General features: G+C 36.7%; 1 protein-coding gene across 1 annotated transcript in view; it reads right to left on the bottom strand.

The window, feature by feature from the left end:
• Positions 1-1,827: 1,827 nt before the first annotated feature.
• Positions 1,828-22,273, bottom strand: part of LAMA2 (laminin subunit alpha 2) — a 468,253-nt gene continuing 447,807 nt past the window's right edge. The window contains exons 62-65 of the mRNA XM_088023741.1: positions 14,641-14,794; positions 11,940-12,070; positions 9,819-10,041; positions 1,828-1,985 (exon numbers count right to left, since the gene is read on the bottom strand). Of these exons, the coding sequence (XP_087879867.1) occupies positions 1,828-1,985; positions 9,819-10,041; positions 11,940-12,070; positions 14,641-14,794 (666 nt within the window). The remainder of the gene's footprint in view (positions 1,986-9,818; positions 10,042-11,939; positions 12,071-14,640; positions 14,795-22,273) is intronic.

The following is a 22,273-nucleotide window of genomic DNA, read 5'->3' on the forward strand; positions in this document are numbered from 1 at the left end:
TAGATTTGTATCTCTCTCGATTCAACAGAGAATAAAAGACATTGAAAAACAGAGATAAAGTTGCATCAAATTGACTTCAACAGGGCTTGACTCTGAAAGGAGTGTTAATTAGGTAACTTTACTTTCAAATTTGTTATATTTCTTTCTGTTCAGACTCCAGGAAAGAAAGTTGTTAACTGTTAATTTAGGAACGTAGCATCTTTATTTCTGTTTATCCACTTATTTTCCAGATAAGCCCAAAGCTTGCCAGTGTTCAGTGCAGAAGTAACATCTTCACTTTCAAAAACACATTGGTTTTCAAAGAGTTTTATTGCTTAAAGATGGCTCAAAAGGCATTAACTTGATTCAATATTATTTTTGTGTGTGAAGAAGTGGTCTTGATTCAATATTATTTTTGTGTGTGAAGAAGTGGCCAAGAGAAAGTCAACAATAGATTCTCAGATGACTCTACAACTGGTGGCATAGTGGATAATTTTCCTCTTTAAAATAGTGGTTTTCATTCCTGATGGCACTTTAGTATTTCCTGGGAAGATTTTTAAAAAATCCTCATGCCCAGGCTACATCCTAGACCAAATCAAGCTTCCCAGGTACTTCCAAAATGGAACGATTGTTGAGAATCACTTGCTCTAGAATGGACCTGTGAAGGCAAATGGTAACAAGCAACTGGCCAATGACGAAATGCTAAGAGTGTGTTAGCCATCTCCTTTGTTAGAAACAGCACCTTCTTCCCCCCTTGCAGCTAGCACTGTCAGAAAGGATTCTTCTTTTGCTAAAACTACTATGTGATCTGTTCTTTTAAATGTTTGGCATTATTAGACTACAACTATTTCTACTGAAGATGGCAAATGAAACACTTCCTTCCTAAGTTGATGAATAAAATCTAGACTAGTTTTCTCACAGACCCTTTTGAAGATGATTTAAATAGTGGATAAAAGAAGAACCAAACAAAGACATTTTTAAGGAAATGAATTTGTTAGGTCAAATTACAACTCAAAAAGACTCAGCGATGTACTTCTGTTACATTTTTGGTTTATTGTTTCCTGGAAAGTAAAAATGTATTTCAGCATTATTCCTCTGTGATTATGTATATTGTGATATTCACTGCAAACTGAAGGAGCCCAGAGTGTCAACACTGTAGTATCAAATGTGTGCTTAATTGTCATTCTGGAACTTGGTTCTGGTGTCTCCCCAAAGCCTATAAATCATTATCAAACAAGAAAATCAAGTAATTAAGCTCTCTGGCCTGAATCTGATCTATACTCTCTAAATATATGCTCAGCATGAAAAAGTATTCACTCATATGGCTAGTTAAACTCCCTAATAATGAACTTGCATCAGGGAAATGATTTGCTAATGCCTTCTCAAGCATAGAGAGTAAAGGAGCTGATTTCCTCCCAAACATGCCAAATCCACTGTTGTTTTCAGTGGCCTGAACAGAAAGCCAAGGCTGACATAACGTGGAAAAGGATGACAAAAGTATTAATAGGAGTTAGTAAAAACAAAAATGTTACCTTCACAAATAACATTTAAACTCTTCTTGAGATGCCTCCAAGGCATGTTGCAAATTCATTAATTTATGTCAGTTGTCTTTCATCTTTAAAATCACACAAAACAAGCAATTATTTAGAATGAAATAATTGGTTTAATATTTATGGACTTGAGAAAACTTGAATTTAAATTCAGTCTGGGATCTGCATTAGCACCATCTGAGTACAGAAAGAATTCAATATACATGCACAAATTAGTTTTAATAGCATATATAGGTAAGATATATTTGTTTTACTCGATCTACTTGAAGGACCTTTCTTGGAGTTAAACTGATTTGTATTAGTTGACTGGGCATGATACAGGTTGAACACCCCATAGCTCCAGGGCCTTGGCAAAATTGACCTCCAGTGGCTTGCCTGTGCCTTTGGTGAGCCTCAGAGATCGGATGCAACCTCGAAACCTAATGTTGGTTGTCAGACCAAACTGGTTGAGGCCATCTGAAAAACAAAGCAAAAAGGGCTCAGTTTTAAAAGGCAGCTTCTATGTTAAAGGTATTTTTAAAACTGTAATTCTAGTATAAACATACAGTGTTATATTATTTTCAGGTGTACAACCTAGTGATTCAAGAATCCCATATATAACTCAGTGCTCATCAAGTAAGTGTACTCTTAACCCTGTTCATCTATTTCACCCATGCCCCCACCCACCTCCTGTCTGATAACCATCTGTTTGTTCTCTGTAGTTAAGAATCTGCATTTTTGTTTTTTGATTTGTCTTTTTTTCCCTCCTTTGTGCATTTGTTTTGTTTCTTAAATTTCATATTTGAGTGGAATCATGTTTGTTATTCTCTGACTGGCTTATTGCGTTTAGCATTATACTATCTAGATCTATCCATGTTGCTGCAAATGGCAGGATTTCATTCTTTTTTAATGGCTGAGTAATATTCCATTGTGTGTATATGTGTGTGTATATACATACATACACACACACACACACACACACACACACACACACACACCATCTTAATCCATTCATCTATCAATGGACACTTGGGCTGCTTCCATAGTTTGGCTACTGTTAATAATGCTGCAATAAACATAGGGGTGCATATATCTCTTCAAATTAGTGTTTTCATATCCTTTGGGTATATACCAGTAGTGTGACTAATGGATGGTTGGGTAGTTCTATTTTTAATTTTTTGAAGAACCTCCATACTGTCTTTCACAGCAGCTACACCAGTTTGCAGTCCTACCAACAGTGCACAAGTGTTCCTTTTACTCCACATCTTCACCAACACTTGTTGTTTCTTGTGTTTTTGGATTTTAGCCATTCTGACAGTGTGAGGTAATATCTCATTGTGGTTTTGATTTGCATTTCCCCAGTGAGGAGTGATATTGAGCATCTTTTCATGTGTCTGTTGGCCATCTGGATGTCTTCTTTGAAGAAATGTGTGTTCATGTCTTCAGCCCATTTTTTATTGGATTATTTGTTTTTTGGGTGTTGAGTTCTATCAGTTCTTTATATTTTAGATACTCTTTATCGGATATGCCATTTGTAAATACCTTCTCCCATTCAGTAGATTGTCTTTTAGTTTTGTTGGTTGTTTCTTTTGCTGTGCAGAGCTTTTTATTTTGATGAAGTGCCAATATTTTTGCTATTGTTTCCCTTGCCTCCAGAGACAGTAGAAAAATGTTGTTATGGCTGATGTCAGAGAAATTACTGACTGTGATATCTTTTAGAATTTTATAGTTTCAAGTCTTACATTTAGGTCCTTAATCCATTTTGAGGGTGTGTGTGTGTGTGTGTGTGTGTGTGTGTGTGTGTGTGTGGTGTAAGAAAGTGGTCCAGTTTCATTCTTTTGCATGTAGCTGCCCAGTTTTCCTAACACCATTTGTTGAAGAGAGACTGTCTTTTTCCCATTACATATTCTGGCCTCCTTTGTTAAATATTAATTGACCATAAAAAGGTGGGTTTATTTCTAGGCTTTCTATTCTGTTCCATTGATCAGTAGGTCTATTTTTGTACCAGTAGCATATTGTTTTGATTACTACAACTTTGTAATATAACTTGAAATCTGATACCTCCAGCTTTGTGTTTCTTTTTCAAGAATGCTTTTGCTATTTGGAATCTTTAGTGGTTTCATATAAATTTTAGGATTATTTGAGTTCTGTGAAAAATGCAGTTGGCATTTTGATAGGGATTGAATTAAATCTGAAGATTGCTTTGGATAGTATGGACATTTTAACAATATTTTTTTTCCCAATCCATGAACATGGAATGTCTTTACATTTGTTTGTGTCGTTTTCAATTTCTTTCATTAATGTTCTGTAGTTTTCAGAATATGGGTCTTTCACCTCCTTGGTTAAATTTAGTCCTAGGTATTTTATTTTTTTGTGCAATTATAAATGGGGTTGTTTTCTCACTTTCTCTTTTGGCCACTTCATTATCAGTGTATAGAAATGCAACGGATTTTGTACATTGATTTTGTATTGTGACCTTACTGAATTCCTTATCCATTCTAGTAGCTTTTTTGTGGAGTTTAGAGTTTTCTATATATAGGTATCATGTCATCTGCAGATAGTGAAATTTTACTTCTTCTTTACCAATTTGGATTGCTTTCATTCCTTTTATCTTACCTTATTGCTATGGCTAGGACTTCTAGTACCATGTTGAATAAAAGTGATGAGAGTGGACATACTTGTTTTTGACCTTGGTGGAAAGCTCTCAGTTTTTCACCATTGAGTATGATGTTAGCTGTGGGTTTTTCATATATGGCTTTTATTATGTTGAGGTATGTTCCCTCTAAACCTACTTTGTTGAGGCTTTTTATCATGAATGGATGTTATACTTTGTCAAATGCTTTTTCTGCACCTATTGAAATGATTCTACAGTTTTTATCCCTTCTCTTGTTGATGTGATGTATTATAGTGATTGACTTGTGGTTATTACATCAACCTTGCATCCCGGGAATAAACCCCACTTGATAGTGGTGATTTTTTAAAATGTATTGTTGGATTCAGTTTCCTAGTATTTTGTTGAGGATTTTTACAACTCTTCTCATCAGAGATATTGGCCTGCAATTCTCTTTTTTGGTAGAGTCTTATTCTGGTTTTGGTAATCCTGGACTCATAGAATGAAGCTGGAAGTTTTCCTTCCTCTTCTATTTTTTTTTTTTTTGAATAATTTGAGGAGAATAGGCATTAACTTTTCTTTAAATGTTTGGTAGAATTCACCTGTGAAGCCATCTGGTCCTGGACTTTCTTTGTTGGGAATTTTTTGATTACTGATTCAATTTCATCCTTAGTAATTGGTCTGTTCAAATTTTCTATTTCTTCCTGACTCAGTTTTGGGAGGTTATATGTTTCTAAGAATTTGTCCATTTCTTCTAGGTTGTCCAATTTGTTGGCAGTTTTTCATAATATTCTCTTACAATCCTTGGTATCTCTGTGGTGTAAGTTGTTATTTCTCCTTTCATTTCTGATTTTGAGTCTTTTTTTTTTTTTTAATCTGACGAGAGGTTTATCAATTTTGTTGATCTTTTCAAAGAACCAGCTCCTGGTTTCATTGATCTGTTCTATTTTTTTTTTAAGTTTCTACTTCATTTATTTCTGTCATAATCTTTATCATTTCTTTTCTTCTGGTTTTGGGTTTGTTGTTCTTTTTCCAGTTCCTTTAGGTGTAACGTTATGTCATTTATTTGAGATTTTTCTTGATTCTTGAGATAGGCCTGTATTGCTATATACTTCCTTCTTAGGACCACCTTTGCTGCATCCCAAAGATTCTGGACCATTGTGTTTTCATTTTCATTTGTCTCCATTTATTTTTTGATTTCTTGTTTGATTTCTTGGTTGACCCATTCATTGTTTAGTAGCATGTTATTTAACCTCCATGTATTTATGGTCTTTCCAGACTTTTTCTTGTGGTTGATTTCTAGTTTCAGTGCATTTTAGTCAGAAAAGATGTATGGTATGACTAGGATCTTTTTAAAATTTTTGAGACTTGTTTTGTGGCCTAATACATGATCTATTCTAGAGAATATTCCACGTGCAATTGAAAAGAATGTGTGTCCTGCTGTTCTGGGATGGAATGTTCTGAATATGTCTGTTAAATCCATCTGGTCCGCTATGTCATTCAAAGCCACTCTTTGTTGATTTTCTACTTAGATGACCTGTGCACTGAGGTAAGTGGAGTGTTAAAGTCCCCCACTGTTATTTCATTATTATCAATTAGTTCCTTTACATTTATTATTAACTTTTTAATGTATTTGGGTGCATATTTACCATTGTTATATCATCTTGTTGGATTGTCCCTTTAGTATCATATAGTATCCTTCTTTGTCTCTTGTTACAGTCTTTGTTTTAAAGTCTATTTTGTCTGATATAAGTATTGCTACCCTGGCTTTCTTTTCACATCCATTTGCATGATAAATGTTTCTCCATCCCCTCACTTTTGATCTGCAGGTGTCTTTAGGTCTCAGATGAGTTTCTTGTAGGCAGCATATAATGGGGCTTGTTTTTTTAACCATCCTGTCACCTGATATCTTTTGATTGAAGCATTTAGTCCATTTACATTCAAAATAATAATAATAATTATTATTATTTATTTGACAGAGAGAGACAGCAAGAGCAGGAACACAAGCAGGAAGAGTGGGAGAGGGAGAAGCAGGCTTCCCGCTGAGCAGGGAGCCCGATGTGGGACTCGATCCCAGGACCCTGGGATCATGACCTGAGCCGAAGGCAGACGCTTAATGACTGAGCCACCCAGGCGCCCTCAAAATAATTATTGATAGGTATGTATTTATTGCTATTTTGTTATTTGTTTTGTGGTTGTTTTTGCAGATCTACTCTCTTCACTTCTTCCCTTGCTTTAGTGATATACTTGGATTCCTCTCTTTTTATATTTTGCATATCTATTACTGGTTTTTGATCTAGTTACATAGGATTGTATATAACAACTTCTGCATATGGCAGTCTATATTAAACTGATGTGATGCCACTTAAGTTTAAACCCATTTTTTATTCCTCTCCTCCCCACATTTTAGGTATATGGTGTCATACTTTATATCCTTTTATTTTGTGAGTCCCTTGACCGATTTTTACAGATACACTTATTTTTACTGCTTTGTGCTTCCTACTTTTCTTACTCTTACTTATGGTCTTTCCTTTCCACTCCAAGAGTCCAATTTGACATTTCCTGGAGGGCTGGTTTTGTGGTCATGAACTCCTTTAACTTTTGTTTGTCTGGGAAACTCTTTATCTTTCCTATTCTGAACAAAAGCCTTACTGGGTAGAATATTCTTAGATGCAAATTTCTTTCCTTTTAGCACTCTGAATATATTATTCACTACCTTCTGGCTTGCAAAGTTCCTGCTGAAAAATCTGCTGAGAGCCTTGTGGGATTTCCCTTGTATGTAACTATTTTCTTTTCTCATGCTTCTTTTAAATTTCTCTTTTTATCACTATGTGTTTTGATGTGGACTCCTTGGGTTGATTTTGTTGGGGATCTTTGTGTCTCCTGGATCTGAATTTGTTTCCTTCCCCAGGTCTGGAAAGTTTTCAGCTATTATTTCTTGAAATAAATGTTCTGCCCCCTTTTCTCGCTGTTCTTCTGAGATCCCTATAGTGTGAATGTCCTTATGCTTGATAGAGTCACTGAGTTCTCTAAGTCTATTCTCATTTTGCATAATTTTTTTCTCTCTCACCTGCTGAAGTTGATTACTTTCCATTACTCTGTCCTCCAAGTCGCTGATGTGTTCTTCTGCTTCCTCTAAGTTGCTATTTATTCCATCCAAGGTACTTTCAATTTCAATTACTGTGTTCTTCATGTCTGATTGGTTCTTTTTTTATCTTTGTTAAGGGTCTCAGTGATGTTCTGCACTCTTTTCTCAAGTCCAGTGAGTACTTTATGATCATTACTTTAAATTCTCTATCAGGCATATTACTTTATCTATATTTCACTTAGGTCTCTTGCTGTAATTTTGTCCTGTTCTTTCATTCATTTGGGACGTTTTCCTCTGTCTCCTTATTTTGTCTCTCTGTATTTGTTTCTCTGTGTTAGGAAAGTCAGCTAAGTCTCTTGCTCTTGAAAGTAGTGGGTGGGTATGCACTTTTAACAAGGCAGAGCTGGTCACCTGCCAGAGGGAATGTGCCTCTGCCACTGCGACCAGACCAATCTGCAAAATGCACATGATCAAGGTGCACAAATTTAACAAGGTGCACATGCCCTCTGTGGGAGATGACTGCCCGCTGCTGCTGGCATGGAGGCCCTGCAAAGCATGAGGTCGGGAGATGCAGTGTTGGCAAGGTTTGTGCTGGTCTTTGGAGGTAGGGAAGCCATAGAGCCAGGACTGAAGCGTGTCGGGCTTGGTGTAAGCAAGTTAGGTAATGAATGTTGGGACTACACTGGTTTCTGCAGGTGGCTTTGTGTTTGTGCTGGGGGGCAGGGGAGGGAAACAGCACCTGCTGGCTTCTTTGTTCTTGGAGGAGTCTCCTAGCAATCGCTGTCTCTCTAGGACAGTAAATAACTCCCTCTTCTATACCCCAGGTGTTTTTTAAATTGATGCTTTTCTGCTGCTCCTCCGCAGGCTGTTCATTGTGCTCTCTCTTTATGGGTGGGGACTCAGTCTCTTATCATCTTTCTGGCTCTCCCAGAGTCAAGTGTGCTGATTTTTTAACATTCCAGGCTTTAAGTTAAGTCCTGCTGGTGGTGGTAAGAACTGACAAAATTTGGCCTCTCTGGTTTTCAAAGCCAGGTGTTATAGGGATTTTTCTTCCCCATGCAGACTCCCCAGTGTGATGGTCTATTTCTCTCCCCTCTCCACACCCATGGCTCCCTCACTCCTGCCAGTGTAGTCCTTTAGCTCCTCCCTGCGTCTGCACTCTTCCTACCCTCTTCAGTGTGGCCTCTTCTCTGCATTTAGTTGTGCAGTTTTTTCTTCCTGTCTTCAGTTCATTTTCTGGATTATTCACACTGATGTGTGTGTTATCTACTTGTGTCCGTGGGACAAGGTGAGCTTAGAGTCCTCTCTGCCATCTTCTCTGAAAGTTTTTTAAGAGAATGTTTTAAAGTCAGCTGTTAGCTTCAGATTAAATTGGAAGGCTGTTTTAAGTAAAGTTAGTGATTTTGTTCTTAGCTTTGCTAACCATTAAACTTAATAGTATTTCTATAGTTATGTGTTCTGAAATCTGGAGACATGTAGAAATTATACATTTTAAGATAGCAATTTGGTTTGGAATGAACAAATTTATAGCTGTGATATATTATGGAATTTAATGAAAGACTTCAATTGACCAAATACTTTACTGAATTAGGACATGGACTTTTAATGGTGACTTTATTAGTTTTTTACATTGTAAAAATACATCCCCAAAGGTTAAGTTGGTTGAAAACTCACACAAATTTTGTTGTTGTTAAGGAGACACTCCATTCTTCCAGCAGGACTTGTAGGTGCTAACTAGGATCCCATTTCATAGACCATGAATGGAGAAATATGTTACCTCCTTCATAGTATTTTGGGGGTTATCCTGATTGAAGCAGAAGTAGGTTCTTTTCAAACTTAGAAGCAACTTTGGAGAAAGGAGCTGTGAATTGGTCCCCATTGCTCCTATGTCTTTTCCTCCATTAACAACTGCTGAATATATATTTTGCTTGTTTTGTTAAGCAGGGGAGCCTTACATAAATGGGAGTGACAGTTTCTCTTACCAAAATGCTGAAAGACCATTCCAAGAGTGTGTTATTGCAGTATTTATAAAGAGGCAGTTGGGTTATTTCTCATCAAGTTGGGCACTCTTGTTTATGGGCACTTTAGGTAACTCTGTGGTTTACATGCTATACTTAATGTGCTGGATGGGGATTTTTGAATGCAGATTTATTGCTGGGGTTTCTTTGTAATATAAACTCTATAATAACCTAAGGGGGAAATTAGCTTGCTTAACCCAATGATTTCCAGAACTTGAGGAAATAAGTTCCATTACATTTTATGATTCCTTTGGTATATTAATTTTCAAAAAATCAGAAAGAACACCAACTCTGGCCTTCATTGCTGTTAAATGCCTCATATCTTTTATAAGCCAAATTCATTTCCTCTAGCCCCCATCTCCCCAATAATGAAACTTTGGGGGCTATCATGTAAAGTTCAGTCCCATGTGGTTTATATAAGTAGTATGCTCATTTTACACCCTGGATATTTCAGGTAAGGTGTTTTTTATGGGAGTCGATTCTAAAGCTAAGAAGTATATTTAAGCACACATTCTTGGACATATTTACAGAAATATAAATATTTTAAATCCAGTAACAGCAAAGAAATTCTTGCTGGAGTGGATAAGGCTCACCTGGGAAACCACCAACAAACACAGGGTCATTTGTATCAGCTGATGTAGATGCTTGGTTTGGGCTCTGGGCTTCCACCTGATTCCCATCTACTGTTAGCTCAATGCGGTGTTTGATCTTGTTGGCTATGACTCTATGCCACTTTCCGTCACACAAATGCCCTAGGATCCCAGCATCATAGACAGCAGTGAATCGGCCAGCGCCATTGTCCACATGAAACATAAGCTAGAAAGCAGGAAATTGAACAGTCACACATGGTTTCATTAGAAAGGTATCATGATGGTTCACATAGCAAAAATTGTTATGTTTTTAAGGGAGTCATCAGCTGGAATAGTTAGAAATGAACATATCTGGGCGTTTTAAAAATTAAAAAAAAAGCTGACAGAAATCAAAATACAAATTTAATAACCAGGAGTCACAACGTATGTTCTTTGCTTCTAGGCATTGGTGGGGGCAAAAGGCAAGATGTGTGAGACTCGTAATAATTCTGCTTTCAGAAAATGTGACATAATTTGAGGCTGGCTGACAAAAAAAAAAAAAAAAAAGACCTCATATGCACAGGGACAAATCCTACCATAGATCTTTATAGAGTGTGAGAGTTCTTAGTGAACCTTATAAAATTTCTTAAAAGATGTTTAGAGTGATTCATTCGTTCGAATTACAAATTCATTTTAGAGGATTATTGTTTTTTTTTTAAATGTAAGCTTTTGATGTTTTAATTGTATGTATTCTTTTTTTCCTTCATGGATTTCATTTTATATGCAGGATTGAGAATAACATCAATTACTTTCCTGGGCAGGCTTCATATCACGGTGCCAAAGACTTTGAGCCAGGAGGCCAGTTAAATTCTTAACAATGAAAAACTTAGATTGGAAGTTCATGTCTAAATGAGAAAAATCTGTTTCCAGTAACATGGCACAGTCCCTGAAATTTGAGATGACAGAATTCTTTTGAAGCTGATGAAGGAAAGAAACATATTGAAACATTAAAAACAGTCTGGCAACACATTTGACAAGGTAAAAGAAAAGACATAGGGGCTTTAAAAAGATGACAAACTGCAATAGGTGAAAAGTTTGTAAACTAAATGGTGATATAAAGATTAAGATTTTACTATATTGGGTGGAGTTTGTAAGAGCAGGACTTGGTGAGAAATACACATGCATTGTATTGGAACTTGATACCCCAACAAAGTGATAGTAACAGTGGTTATAAGCAGGTGATGAAATGAAGCTTGCTCCAACAAGATGTAGTGAACATGTTTGAAAATCTGGCAAAGCCATTAACTATTGCTTGTCTGTTTCCCCTTTTTTTGCCTCTGTACTCCTGGATCTTTTTGCTTTATTGCCTTTGATGATGGTTTGAAGACAAGAGGGGGAGAGGAGGCAACAGAAAGCATATTGGAGGTTACTATGTGGTCTTTCTTCTTGGGAGGCCGCAATACTGTGTGAGTGGAAATATGACCAGAGATGAAGTATGATTCCTATTTAAGAGCCAGATAGAAAATTTGGGTAACTTCTTGCTTTGCCTGCCTCTTTACCTGCTGCCTGTACTACAAAGTATATACACAGGTCATTTTGTTGCAGGATGCTGTTCATAGGCAGGCAGGGACTGGAGCGGTGTTTAGAATTAGCTTATTCATTGTAAGCAAATTGACAAAATTTATTATACTAATATAAATTTAGTATAAATCTGCACTTCTTAAAAAATGGTATCAGGATGCTTTTAAATAAACATTGCGCAGCTGATAGGTCAGCTCGCCACCTTGACTTCTGAGAAGTGCCTAATGTGTTAGAAGAGGCAAAGACTGATTTTAGACAATCCAGGCCCCCTCCTCTTTTTTCCATTGGAATCTATAGTTTTATATACAATGTATTCATGTACTTTGAGCAACACAGTAAGAGTTTGAGATCTAAAACCCTTTGGCCTATTATTTGTCAACACAAGTGGCTTACTGTAGAATTAGCACATTTAAAGTTTACACTGATCTACAGAGTAAGTATGTTGAAAACACACAATCTAGTTTCTCCCAACAAAGAATACAGTAGGGCTTCACAATAGAGGTTCTTACATATGAACAACACTATCATAAGGAAATCACAAATAGTTAGAAAACTGACACTCACCTTTTCATCAATCATTTCAATACCAATTCCATCCATTTTCTGACTGCTGATTCCCAGGAGAACTCCAGTGGTTCTAGTTGTGCGGAATTCAAATTCTACAAGAAGGTCCAATCCCACTTTGAACCCACCAACTGTAAAATGAAGATTTTTAAAAAAAATTATGGATTAGAGTTTAGGGATTGTTAATTCAAATTTGTACAATGCAATGGTTTAGATTTCAGTTCAGATATTAGTCAATTATAGTAAGTTCCAGACTCTCTTATGGCCCATACTTCCACCATTGTATCATATAACACACTTTATAGTTATTGCTTATTTTCTTGGTCGCCTTCCCTCCTAGCATGTAAGTTCTGGGAGGGCAATTTTATTCCTGTGCCTACCAAAGTATCTGAAACACAGGGAGGTTTAATACATAGTTGTTGAATAATTAAATGGATGACCCCACACTGAGATTAACTTAAAGAATCTCATAGCAATGTATGGTTATGTTGGAAGTCTTACTGTTAGATTAAGTCAAGCATTTCAGTGATTATTCAGTAAGATTTTACTAGGCCATTCTAAGATTACTGTGCCACAGTGATCTGAAAGGATTCAGAAGTTCTCTGGGTGGCTCAGTTGTTAAGCATCTGCCTTCGGCTCAGGTCATGGTCCCCGGGTCCTGGGACTGAGCCTCATATCGGGCTCCCTGCTCTGCGGGAAGCCTGCTTCTCCCTCTCCTACTCCCCCTGCTTGTGTTCCCTCTCTCACTGTGTCTCTCTCTGTCAAGTAAATAAATAAATAAAATCTTTTAAAAAAATTAAAAAAAGGTTCTCATTTTATTAATAAAGAAAGGAATTGCAAGCACAATTTTGAAGGAACAGAATCTGGGACATAGATTTTTCCAGTGCACCCAGGTAAGATTTTTCTATAATTTCTTATATTTGATGCATTAATTTATTTAAAGACATGCCTCTTAGAAGCAAAGCCATTCATTAAGAGCAGGCTAGACCACATTGACTGCATGGAGTACTAGGGAAGAACTCATGGAAATTTTCTGCATGTCTTCTATTTATTAGGCAAGAAATAAGTGCTATGTGTAACCACCATTGTCTCCAGTGAAGGGTAATGTCTGTTATGTGAAAAATTTATTGTTCTACTCAGAGCCTTGATGGGTTTGGATGTGCATAGGTGGATTCAGAGCAGATTTTTAAGAGAAAAAGAAGCTGAATTGTTCTGCAAAATAAAACAGAAAGTGCTTGTTTTTGTCCCTGAAAGGGAGAAGTAAGGAGAAGAAAGGAACATGAAACAGTTCAGCTGAAGACGGAGTGAAGTGACCAGTAAAAGCCATGGTGATCAGGTGGCTGACAAGTTTTTAAGGACAAGGATGTTGAAGGTGTAATTGAAGTTGTATGTTTCCAGTGATGTAAGCTTTTCTAAAAAGTCTTAAATAGATTGTATTTCACTGTCTGTTGAGGGGATGGCAGTTGTTAGAAATTGGGGAAGTGGCTCATTTTCTGGTCCAGTTTGATCCAGAACCAAAAGAGGCCAGGCAGAATGGCAAATCAGTATATCAACTGCAGAAGCTGAAGCTTGCCATCAAATTTGACCAAGAGAATGCCAGCCATCTGTGAATTTGCAGAAATCTTGGGGAAGGCTATGGATTTTCACTGCATGTGGAATTTCAGGCTCATCATTACCCCCAGTGTTTTAATGTTTAACATATCCTTTATCTGTTTTCTGCCTCTGCTGTAGGTGAAATTTCCCACCTATACTCTGTTTAAGGGCCCTGCCCCTCCATCTCTGAAAACTTTTGCATGTGAGTATTTTCATCTCACCTTTTAAATCCTAGCTCAAATGTCAATTCCAGATTTCCCCAATCAAAATTAAATTTTCTTCTAAATATCCACAGAACCTTGCTTGTATGTCTTTTATAGTTTTAAATATATTTTACTTACCTTCTTGTGATTTCTGAACACACCGATTCTTACCTATTGATAGTATATTTTTGAAGGAAGGAATGACACCTTATTTACTTCCGTTTCCCATGATAACTTTTATATATTATGCGCACATTTATTCTTTTTTAAAAAACAAATGCATGTATCTATGGTAACCCTAAGACTGAATAGTCTATCCTGAGGTATGTTAATGTCTTTTTTGTATTATATAGAAGTTATTTCATATTTTTCCCCAAACTGTACATTTACTATCAGTGATCCAGATCTGCTCTGGAGATGTTCACTAGAAGGTGCAAATCCTTAAAGAAAGTCAGGGAAAAGTACCAGTCATCATCACCATCAATGAGAAATGGGCACCGGTATGTGTATATTGGGTGTATGAGTGGGAGTGGGAGATCATGACATGAAGCCTTACAAGGAATTGAAGAGAGGAAGAAAGAAAAATGCTATCTCATCTTCAGAAAGGTAGACAGAGAAAACTGGAATATAGATAAATTACACATATAAATATATGGACCTTCTTTTGGAATTAAATTTATTTTGTTGTTATTGATCTCTAGGGGAGATGAAATAAACTCTCCAAATAGCCTTTTACTCTACTTTTTCTATTAGTTTGCTTCAGAATCAGATACATTAATCTTTGACATTTTTTATTCTATACATTTTTATTTAATAAATCCGGGACTTTTATTTTCCTATACAAGCAAGAAGTTAATATTGGTACCTGCTTAATATTCAACAGGAAGAAAATGGGAGTGCCTCACCTGCTTTGGCAAAACCTGTTCCATCAAAATATGTTCCTTTCTGAGCATTAGCAAAACATGTTCCAACATGGAAGCTGGAGGTTGGCTGTTCAAGATCAGCAGGGGCCTCCACCATCTGAAAATTCCTGATGCAGCCATCAATGCTGTAGGTCACCTAAGTATTCAGGTCAGAAAAAACCAAATATCAGGTTTTACCAGAACTTTGACTTTATATGGAATTCAGTAATTTGTGGGGATGCCCTGTGCTTGCAATCATTGGCCAGCTGTCTTAAGGTAGCCCCCACACTACCTGGATCTGTGCTATCACCCCGAGCTCCACACAATGCGTGCAGAGAATCCTGTGTTGTGCTTCTCAACTAGGATGTATCTAGCCTGTGTCTAGATTGTTCTGATATTCTAAATAGTGCATACTGTGTCTCTAATGGGACCACTAGTTTGGCAGAAGTATGTGCTCCATGTGAATATCATAACTTTTAATTAGTTCCTTATGCTGGTTCTGATCCAAGATGGTGTGATGTAGGAAGATCCTGAACTTACCTCCATGGACACACTAAATCTATACCTATTTATAAAGCAATTCCTCCTGAAGAAGAGTTGAAGGCTGACTGAATAGCACAACAAAAGGTAAAGAGAATGGCAAGAGACACGGCAATGAAGGGAACCTCCGTCCCCAACACTGTGAACAATGGGGAGGGATAGTACTGAAGGACTGAAAGCAGATTCGTCTGACCTAGGGCACAGAAAAAGAGCAACTAGTACATAAAAGGTTCAGCCCCCAAACTCTGCCAAATGGCAGGGGAGCTGCTGGAACTCTCTGGGTCAGATGGGCTGATGAGAGCCATGATTTATCTTCCCCCTCCACCTCGATAGCACGGACCACAGCAGGGTCTAGCTTCTGGCCTATTGCCTCAGGAAGCCGCAGGCCCCTAGCTCGCATGAGCCCCAGCTGTCCCACCCAGGTGGCCCCAGGGTGGTACATATTGAGACACCCCTGGTCAGTGCTCCCTCTAGCTCCAGGCATCACACCAAGGTGGCACAGGAGCAAAGCCTGCTGGAACACACTCCAGGCTTGCACTACCTCAGCTCAAGATGGCATGCTAGGGCAACCCTGAGGCAGAGCACTCCAAGATCTCCTGACTGATGCCCGAGTGAGCGTCATCAGGGTCCTCCCTGCACTGAGTGCCCCAGGAACCTCCAGGCCATGCCTGACTCAGTTCCAGCTGTTCCACGAGGGCACCCCCCATGGGGAGCACCCAAGGACTCTCCAGCCTGCATTAGCTTCAGCTGTCCTGCCAGAGTACCCCCTGTGTAGAAAGCCTCAGGACCACTCCAGCACATGCCCAGTTCAGTTCCAGCACAGAGTGCCCTGTGACCCCCAGCCCATGCAAGCCAGCAAGTCACCAGGCACACACAGTCCGCACAGGGGATGACCATACATAAGACCACTCCTTACAATTTAGGAGAAGTAGCTGTTCCAAAACACAGAAAGTCAAGCAAAATGGGGAGACAAAGAAATATGTTCCAAATAAGACAAAACTTCAGAAAAAGAACTAAATGAAACAGAAATAAGCGATATGCCTAATAAAGAGTTTTAAATAATGATTGCAAAGATACTCACTGGACTGGAGAGAAGAGTGGAAGAACTCAGTGAACACTTCAACAAAGAGGCAGAAAATATAAAAAGGACCAAATCAGTTTTGAAGACTACAATAACTGAAATGAAAAATACACTAGAGGGAACAACAGTAGATTAACAGATGCAGAAGAACAGATCAGTAATCTGGAAGATGGTAATGGAAAGCACCCAAGCTGAACAGCAAAAAGAAAAAAAGAACTCTTAAAAAAAATGAGGATAGGTTAAGGGATCTCTTGGACAACATTAAGCAAATAAACATTTGCATTATAGGGGTGGCAGAAAACTTCCTTAACCGAGGAAAGGAAATATAGACTTACAGGTTCAAGAAGCACAGATAGTTCTAAGATTTTTTTTTAAGATTTTATTTATTTATTTGAGAGAGAAAGAGAATGAGAGATAGAGAGCACAAGAGGGAAGAGGGTCAGAGGGAGAAGCAGACTCCCCGCTGAGCAGGGAGCCCGATGTGGGACTCGATCCCGGGACTCCAGGATCATGACCTGAGCTGAAGGCAGTCGCTCAACCAACTGAGCCACCCAGGCACCCAAGAAGCACAGATAGTTCTAAACAATAATTAAAATGCCAAAGATTAAAGATAAACAGAGAATTTTTAAGAGGAGCAAGAAAGGAGCAACGGTATGTACTAGGGAAACCCCATGAGTCTATCTGCTGATTTTTTAGTGGGAATTTTGCAGGCCAGAAGGGAGTGGCATGATATATACAAAGTGGGGAAAGAAAAATGAAACTTATAACCAATAATATTCTACCCAGCAAGATTACCATTCAGAATTGAAGGAAAAGGAGTTCATCATCACTGAAGTGGCCTTACAAGAAATGTTAAATGGACTTCTTTAAAGGGTAAGGCCATAATTAGATGTAAGAAAACTATGAATAAAAAGATGTAAAATATGACAACATAGACAAAAAAATGTGGAGGGAGGAGTAAATACATTCTTTTAGAATGTGTTTGAATGTAAATGGTGATCAATATAGACTGCTATGTACTTAGATATTATATGTGAACTTCATGGTAACCACAAACCCCAAACATTTAATAGATACACAAAAAGAGAAAGAAAGCCAGCCATGACACTGCAAAGAGTGAGTCATCAACCACAAAGAGAGCAAACGAAGAAAGGAACAGAGAAGAACTACAAAAACAATGAGAAAGCAATTAACAAAATGGTATTAAGCACATACTTAACAATAATTACGTTAAATATAAATGATCTAAATGCTTTAATCAAAAGACATAGAGTGGTAGAATGGGTAAAAAAACAATACCCATCTATCTGCTTTATACAAGACACTCACTTCAGACCTAGAGACACTTACAGACTGAAAGTGAAGGGATGGAAAGAGCTATACAGTGCAAATGAGAAAAAAAGCCAGGGCAGCAGTATCTATATTAGACAAAATAGATTTTAAAACAAAGACAGGAGACAAAGAAGGGCATTACACAATGATATGGGATCAACCCAGCAAAAAGATATAACAATTGAAAATATCTATGCACTCAACATCACAGCACCTAGGTACATAAAGCAGATATTAACAGACATAAAAGGAGAAATTGACAGCAATACAATAGTAAGAGACCTTAATACCCTACTTACATCAAAAAATACATCATCCAGGATGAAATTCAACAGGGAAATAACAAATATATAGAGAGCATTCCATCTCAAAACAACAGAATACACATTCTTTTTAAGTGCAAACGAAATATTCTCCAGGATAGATCACATGTTAGGCCACAAAATATGACTGAAGAAGACTGACATCATCTGCATCTTTCCTGGCCACATGGTATAAAACTGGAAAGCAATCACAAGAAAAATAGAAAAAATACAAATATGTGGACGCTAAACAGCATGCTACTAAACAACCAATGGATCACTGAAGAAAATAAAAATGAAAATGAAAATACAATGGACACAGCGAAATCAGTTCTAAGAGGGAAATTTATACCAATTTATAGGTCTACATCAAGAAACAAGAAAAATCTCAAGTAAATGACTTAACTTACATATAAAGTAACTAGAAAAAGGACAAATAAGAACAAATGTGAACAGAAGAATGAAAATAATAAAGATCTGAGCAGAAATAAATGAAAGAGACAAAAACAATAGAAAAGACCAATGAAACCAAGAGCTGGTTCTTTGAAAAGATAAACAAAACTGATAAACCTTTAGCTGGACTCATCAAGAAAAGAGGACTCAAATAAAATCAGAAATGTAAGAGAACAAGTGATACCACAGAAATACAAAGGATTATAAGAGAGTACTATGAAAAATCATATGCCAACAAATTGGACAACCTAGGGAAATGGATAAATTCCTAGAAATATACAATCTTCCAAAACTGAATTAAGAAGAAATAGACAATTTGGAGAGACCAATTGCTAGTAACAAAATTGTGTAATCAAAAACTACCAACGAAGTCTTAGACCAGGTGGCTTCACAGGTGAATTCTACCAAACATTTAAAGAAGAGTTAATACCTATTCTCCTCAAACTATTCTAAAAAGTAGAAGAGGAAGGAAAGTTTTCAAAAACATTCTATGAGGCCAGCATTACCTTGATACCTAAACCAGACAAAGATACCACACAAAAAAGGAGAACTTCAGGCCAATATCGCTGATGAACATAAAAGCAAGAAATTCTCAACAAAATATTAACAAACTACATTCCACAATATATTAAAAATACAATCAAGTAGGACTTATTCTGGGAATGCAAGAATGGTTCAAAATTCAAAAATCAGCATACACTATATTTAACACAATGGAGAATAAAAATCATATAATCTCAATAGATGCAGAAAAAACATTTGATAAAATTCAACATTTGTTAATAAAAACTCTTAACAAGGTGGATTTAGAAGGAACATACCTCAACATAATAAAGGCCATATATGAAAAACCCAGAGCTAACATTATACACAATGGTGAAAAACAGCTTTTCTCTAAGATCAGGAACAAGACCGGGAAGTCCACTCTTGACACTTTTATTCAACATAGTACTGAAAATCCTAGCCACAAGCGCTCAGACAAGAAATAAAAGGTGTCCAAACTGGTAAGGAAAGAGCTAAACTGTTAAACTGTAACTACTTGCAAATCACATACCATACATAGAAAAACCTTAAAGACTCCACCAAAAAATTATTAGAAGAAATGAACTCAGTAAAATTACAGGACACAAAATTAATAGCTAGAGATTGATTGCATTTCCATATACTAATAAAAAAGTAGCAGAAAGAGAATTTAGAAAACCACTCCATTTATAATTACACCAAAAAGAATAAAATACAGAGGAATAAACTTAACTGAGGAGGTAAAAGACCTGTACTCTAAAATCTGTAATGCACTGATGAAAGAAATTGAAAATGACACAAACAAATGGAACGATATTCCATGCTCATGGATTGAAAAATTAATATTGTTAAATAAATATTGTTAAAGCAGTCTACAGATTCAATGAAATCCCTGTCAAAATACCAAGAGCATTTTTCACAAAAGTAGGACAAATAATACTAAAATTTACTGTATGGGACCACAAAAGACTCCAAATAGCCAAAGCATTCTTAAGAAGGAAGAACAAAGCTGGAGGTACCGCAATTCTAGATTTCAAGGAAACTACAAAGGTTTAGTAATCAAAACAGTATGATACTGGCACAAAAAGAGACATGTAGTGCAATGGGAAAGAATAGAGATCCCAGAAATAATACCACACTTATATGGTCATTTAATCTACAACAAACAAGGTAAAAATATACAATGGGGAAAAGACCGACTCTTAACAAAGGGTGCTGGGAAAGCTGGACAGCGACATGTAAAAGAATGAAACTGGACTACTTTCTTAACACCATATACATGAATAAACTCAAAATGGATTAAAGACCTCAATGTGAGACCTGAAATCATATAACTCCTAGAAGAAAGCACAGGCAGTAGTTTCTCTGACATCAGCCATTGCAATATTTTTCTAGATATGTCTCCTTAAGCAAGGGAAACAAAAGCAAAAATAAACTATTGGGACTACACCAAAATAAAAAGCTTTTGCACAGCAAAGGAAACCATCCAGAAAATGACAAGGCAACCTACTGAATAGAAGATATTTGTAAATGACATATCCAATAAGGGGTTTATATCCAAAATGTATCAAGAATTTATACAACTCAATACCAAAAATAACCCAATTAAAAATGAGCAGAGGATATGAATAGATATTCTTCCAAAGAAGACATACAGATGGCAAGCACACACATGAAAAGATGTTGGACATCATTAATCCTTAGGGAAATATAAATCAAACCACAATGAGAGATCCTCTTACACTCTCAGAGAGGCTAGAATCAAAAAGACAAGAAATAACAAGTTTCTGCAAGGATGTGGAGAAAAGGGAACTCTTGTACACTATTGGCAGGAATGTAAGTTGATGCAGCCACTGTGGAAAACAGTATGGAGGTTCCTCAAAAAAATTAAAAATAGAACTACCATATGATCCAGTAATTCCACTACTGGGTATTTACCCAAAGCAAATGAAAACACTAATTTGAAAAGATATATGTTCCCCTATGTTTATTGCAGAATTATTTAGAACTGCCAAGACAGGGAAGCAAACTAAGTATCTATTATAGATGAATGGATAAAGAAGATGGTATTTATATACAGTGGAATATTACTGAGCTGTAAAAAAGAATGAAATCTTGCCATTTGTGACAACATGGATGGACCTAGAGGGTATTATGTAAATGAAATAAGGTAGAGAAGACAAATACTATTTGATTTCACTTACACGTAAAATCTAAAAAAATAAAAACAAAAAACAAACCCCAAATGAATGAATGAACAAACAAAAAGCAGAACCAGACCCATAATTACAGAGAACAAACTGATGGTTGCCAGAGGGGTGATGGCTGGTGATGGGCAAAATGGGTGAAGAAGAGTGGGAAGTATAGACTTCCGGGTATGGAATGAATAAGTCGTGGGAATAAAAGGTACAGCATAGGGAATATAGTCAATGATATTGCAATAGCCTTGTATAGTGGCGGATGGTGCTTTACTTGTAGTGGTCATAGCATAATGTGTAAATTTGTCAAATTACATGTATACCTGAAACTAATGTAACGTTGTGTGTCAATTATACAATTAAACAAATTTTTAATTAGCCCTTATGTTTCAATTAATGGTTTAATAACCTTACTATATATATACATTTTGTCATAATCTAATTTCAAATTCTATTTGAAAAGATCATTAAGTTTGGCTTAGTGCTTCTTCCTTATGAAAATCTAATGAAATCAGTGAACTCTTTCCTAAAAAAATGCACATACACTCCGAACTTGAAAGTTTGCATGAAGTATTTAGAGTTTAGGGACCATGGAAGTAATTCAAGCATACTTTGCTCCACTATATTTCATATGATTTTAGGGACACATGTTAATCACTCTTGCCACTCTCCAGAGACTCTCATTTTGATAGGTCTGGGTAGCATATCCAATAGCTATGAAAGGAGCATACTACTGATCACCCACAAGGGGAGCCAAATGCTGAGAATTACAACTATGATGAACAGATGTCTTTGATGAAGAACAGCTATGCATTTTCACATGTTCTGAGTACAGAAATGTAATACGTTTCTAATATGTTCTTTAAAAACACTGATCCCCTGTATTTCTTAAAATCATGCTTTCTTTCCAAAGGAAACCAGGACACGTGGTCTGACAAAACATTATTTTGTGAATATTGGTTTGTAAAATTGTGAGGACTTTAAATTTTGAATCCTGTACTGTACTCTAAATACTGTAGTACAGTATTGGACAAATGTAGTTTAAATACTGCCTCTCTCAATATTTGTGAAATCTCTAGTTCTGAAACAATACCATCAACATTATCGTCCTTGTTTTCCAGTACTTTCTATATGCTTAGTACTCATCTAAGCACTTTCAATATATTACCTCATTTAATCTTTACAGTAACCTTGTTTGTCTGGTACTA

This window comes from Eumetopias jubatus, unplaced genomic scaffold, assembly GCF_037043125.1.
Source record: "Eumetopias jubatus isolate StellerSeaLion01/CBP00866 unplaced genomic scaffold, mEumJub1_p1.0 scaffold_6, whole genome shotgun sequence".
Classification (NCBI taxonomy): Eukaryota; Metazoa; Chordata; class Mammalia; order Carnivora; family Otariidae; genus Eumetopias; species Eumetopias jubatus.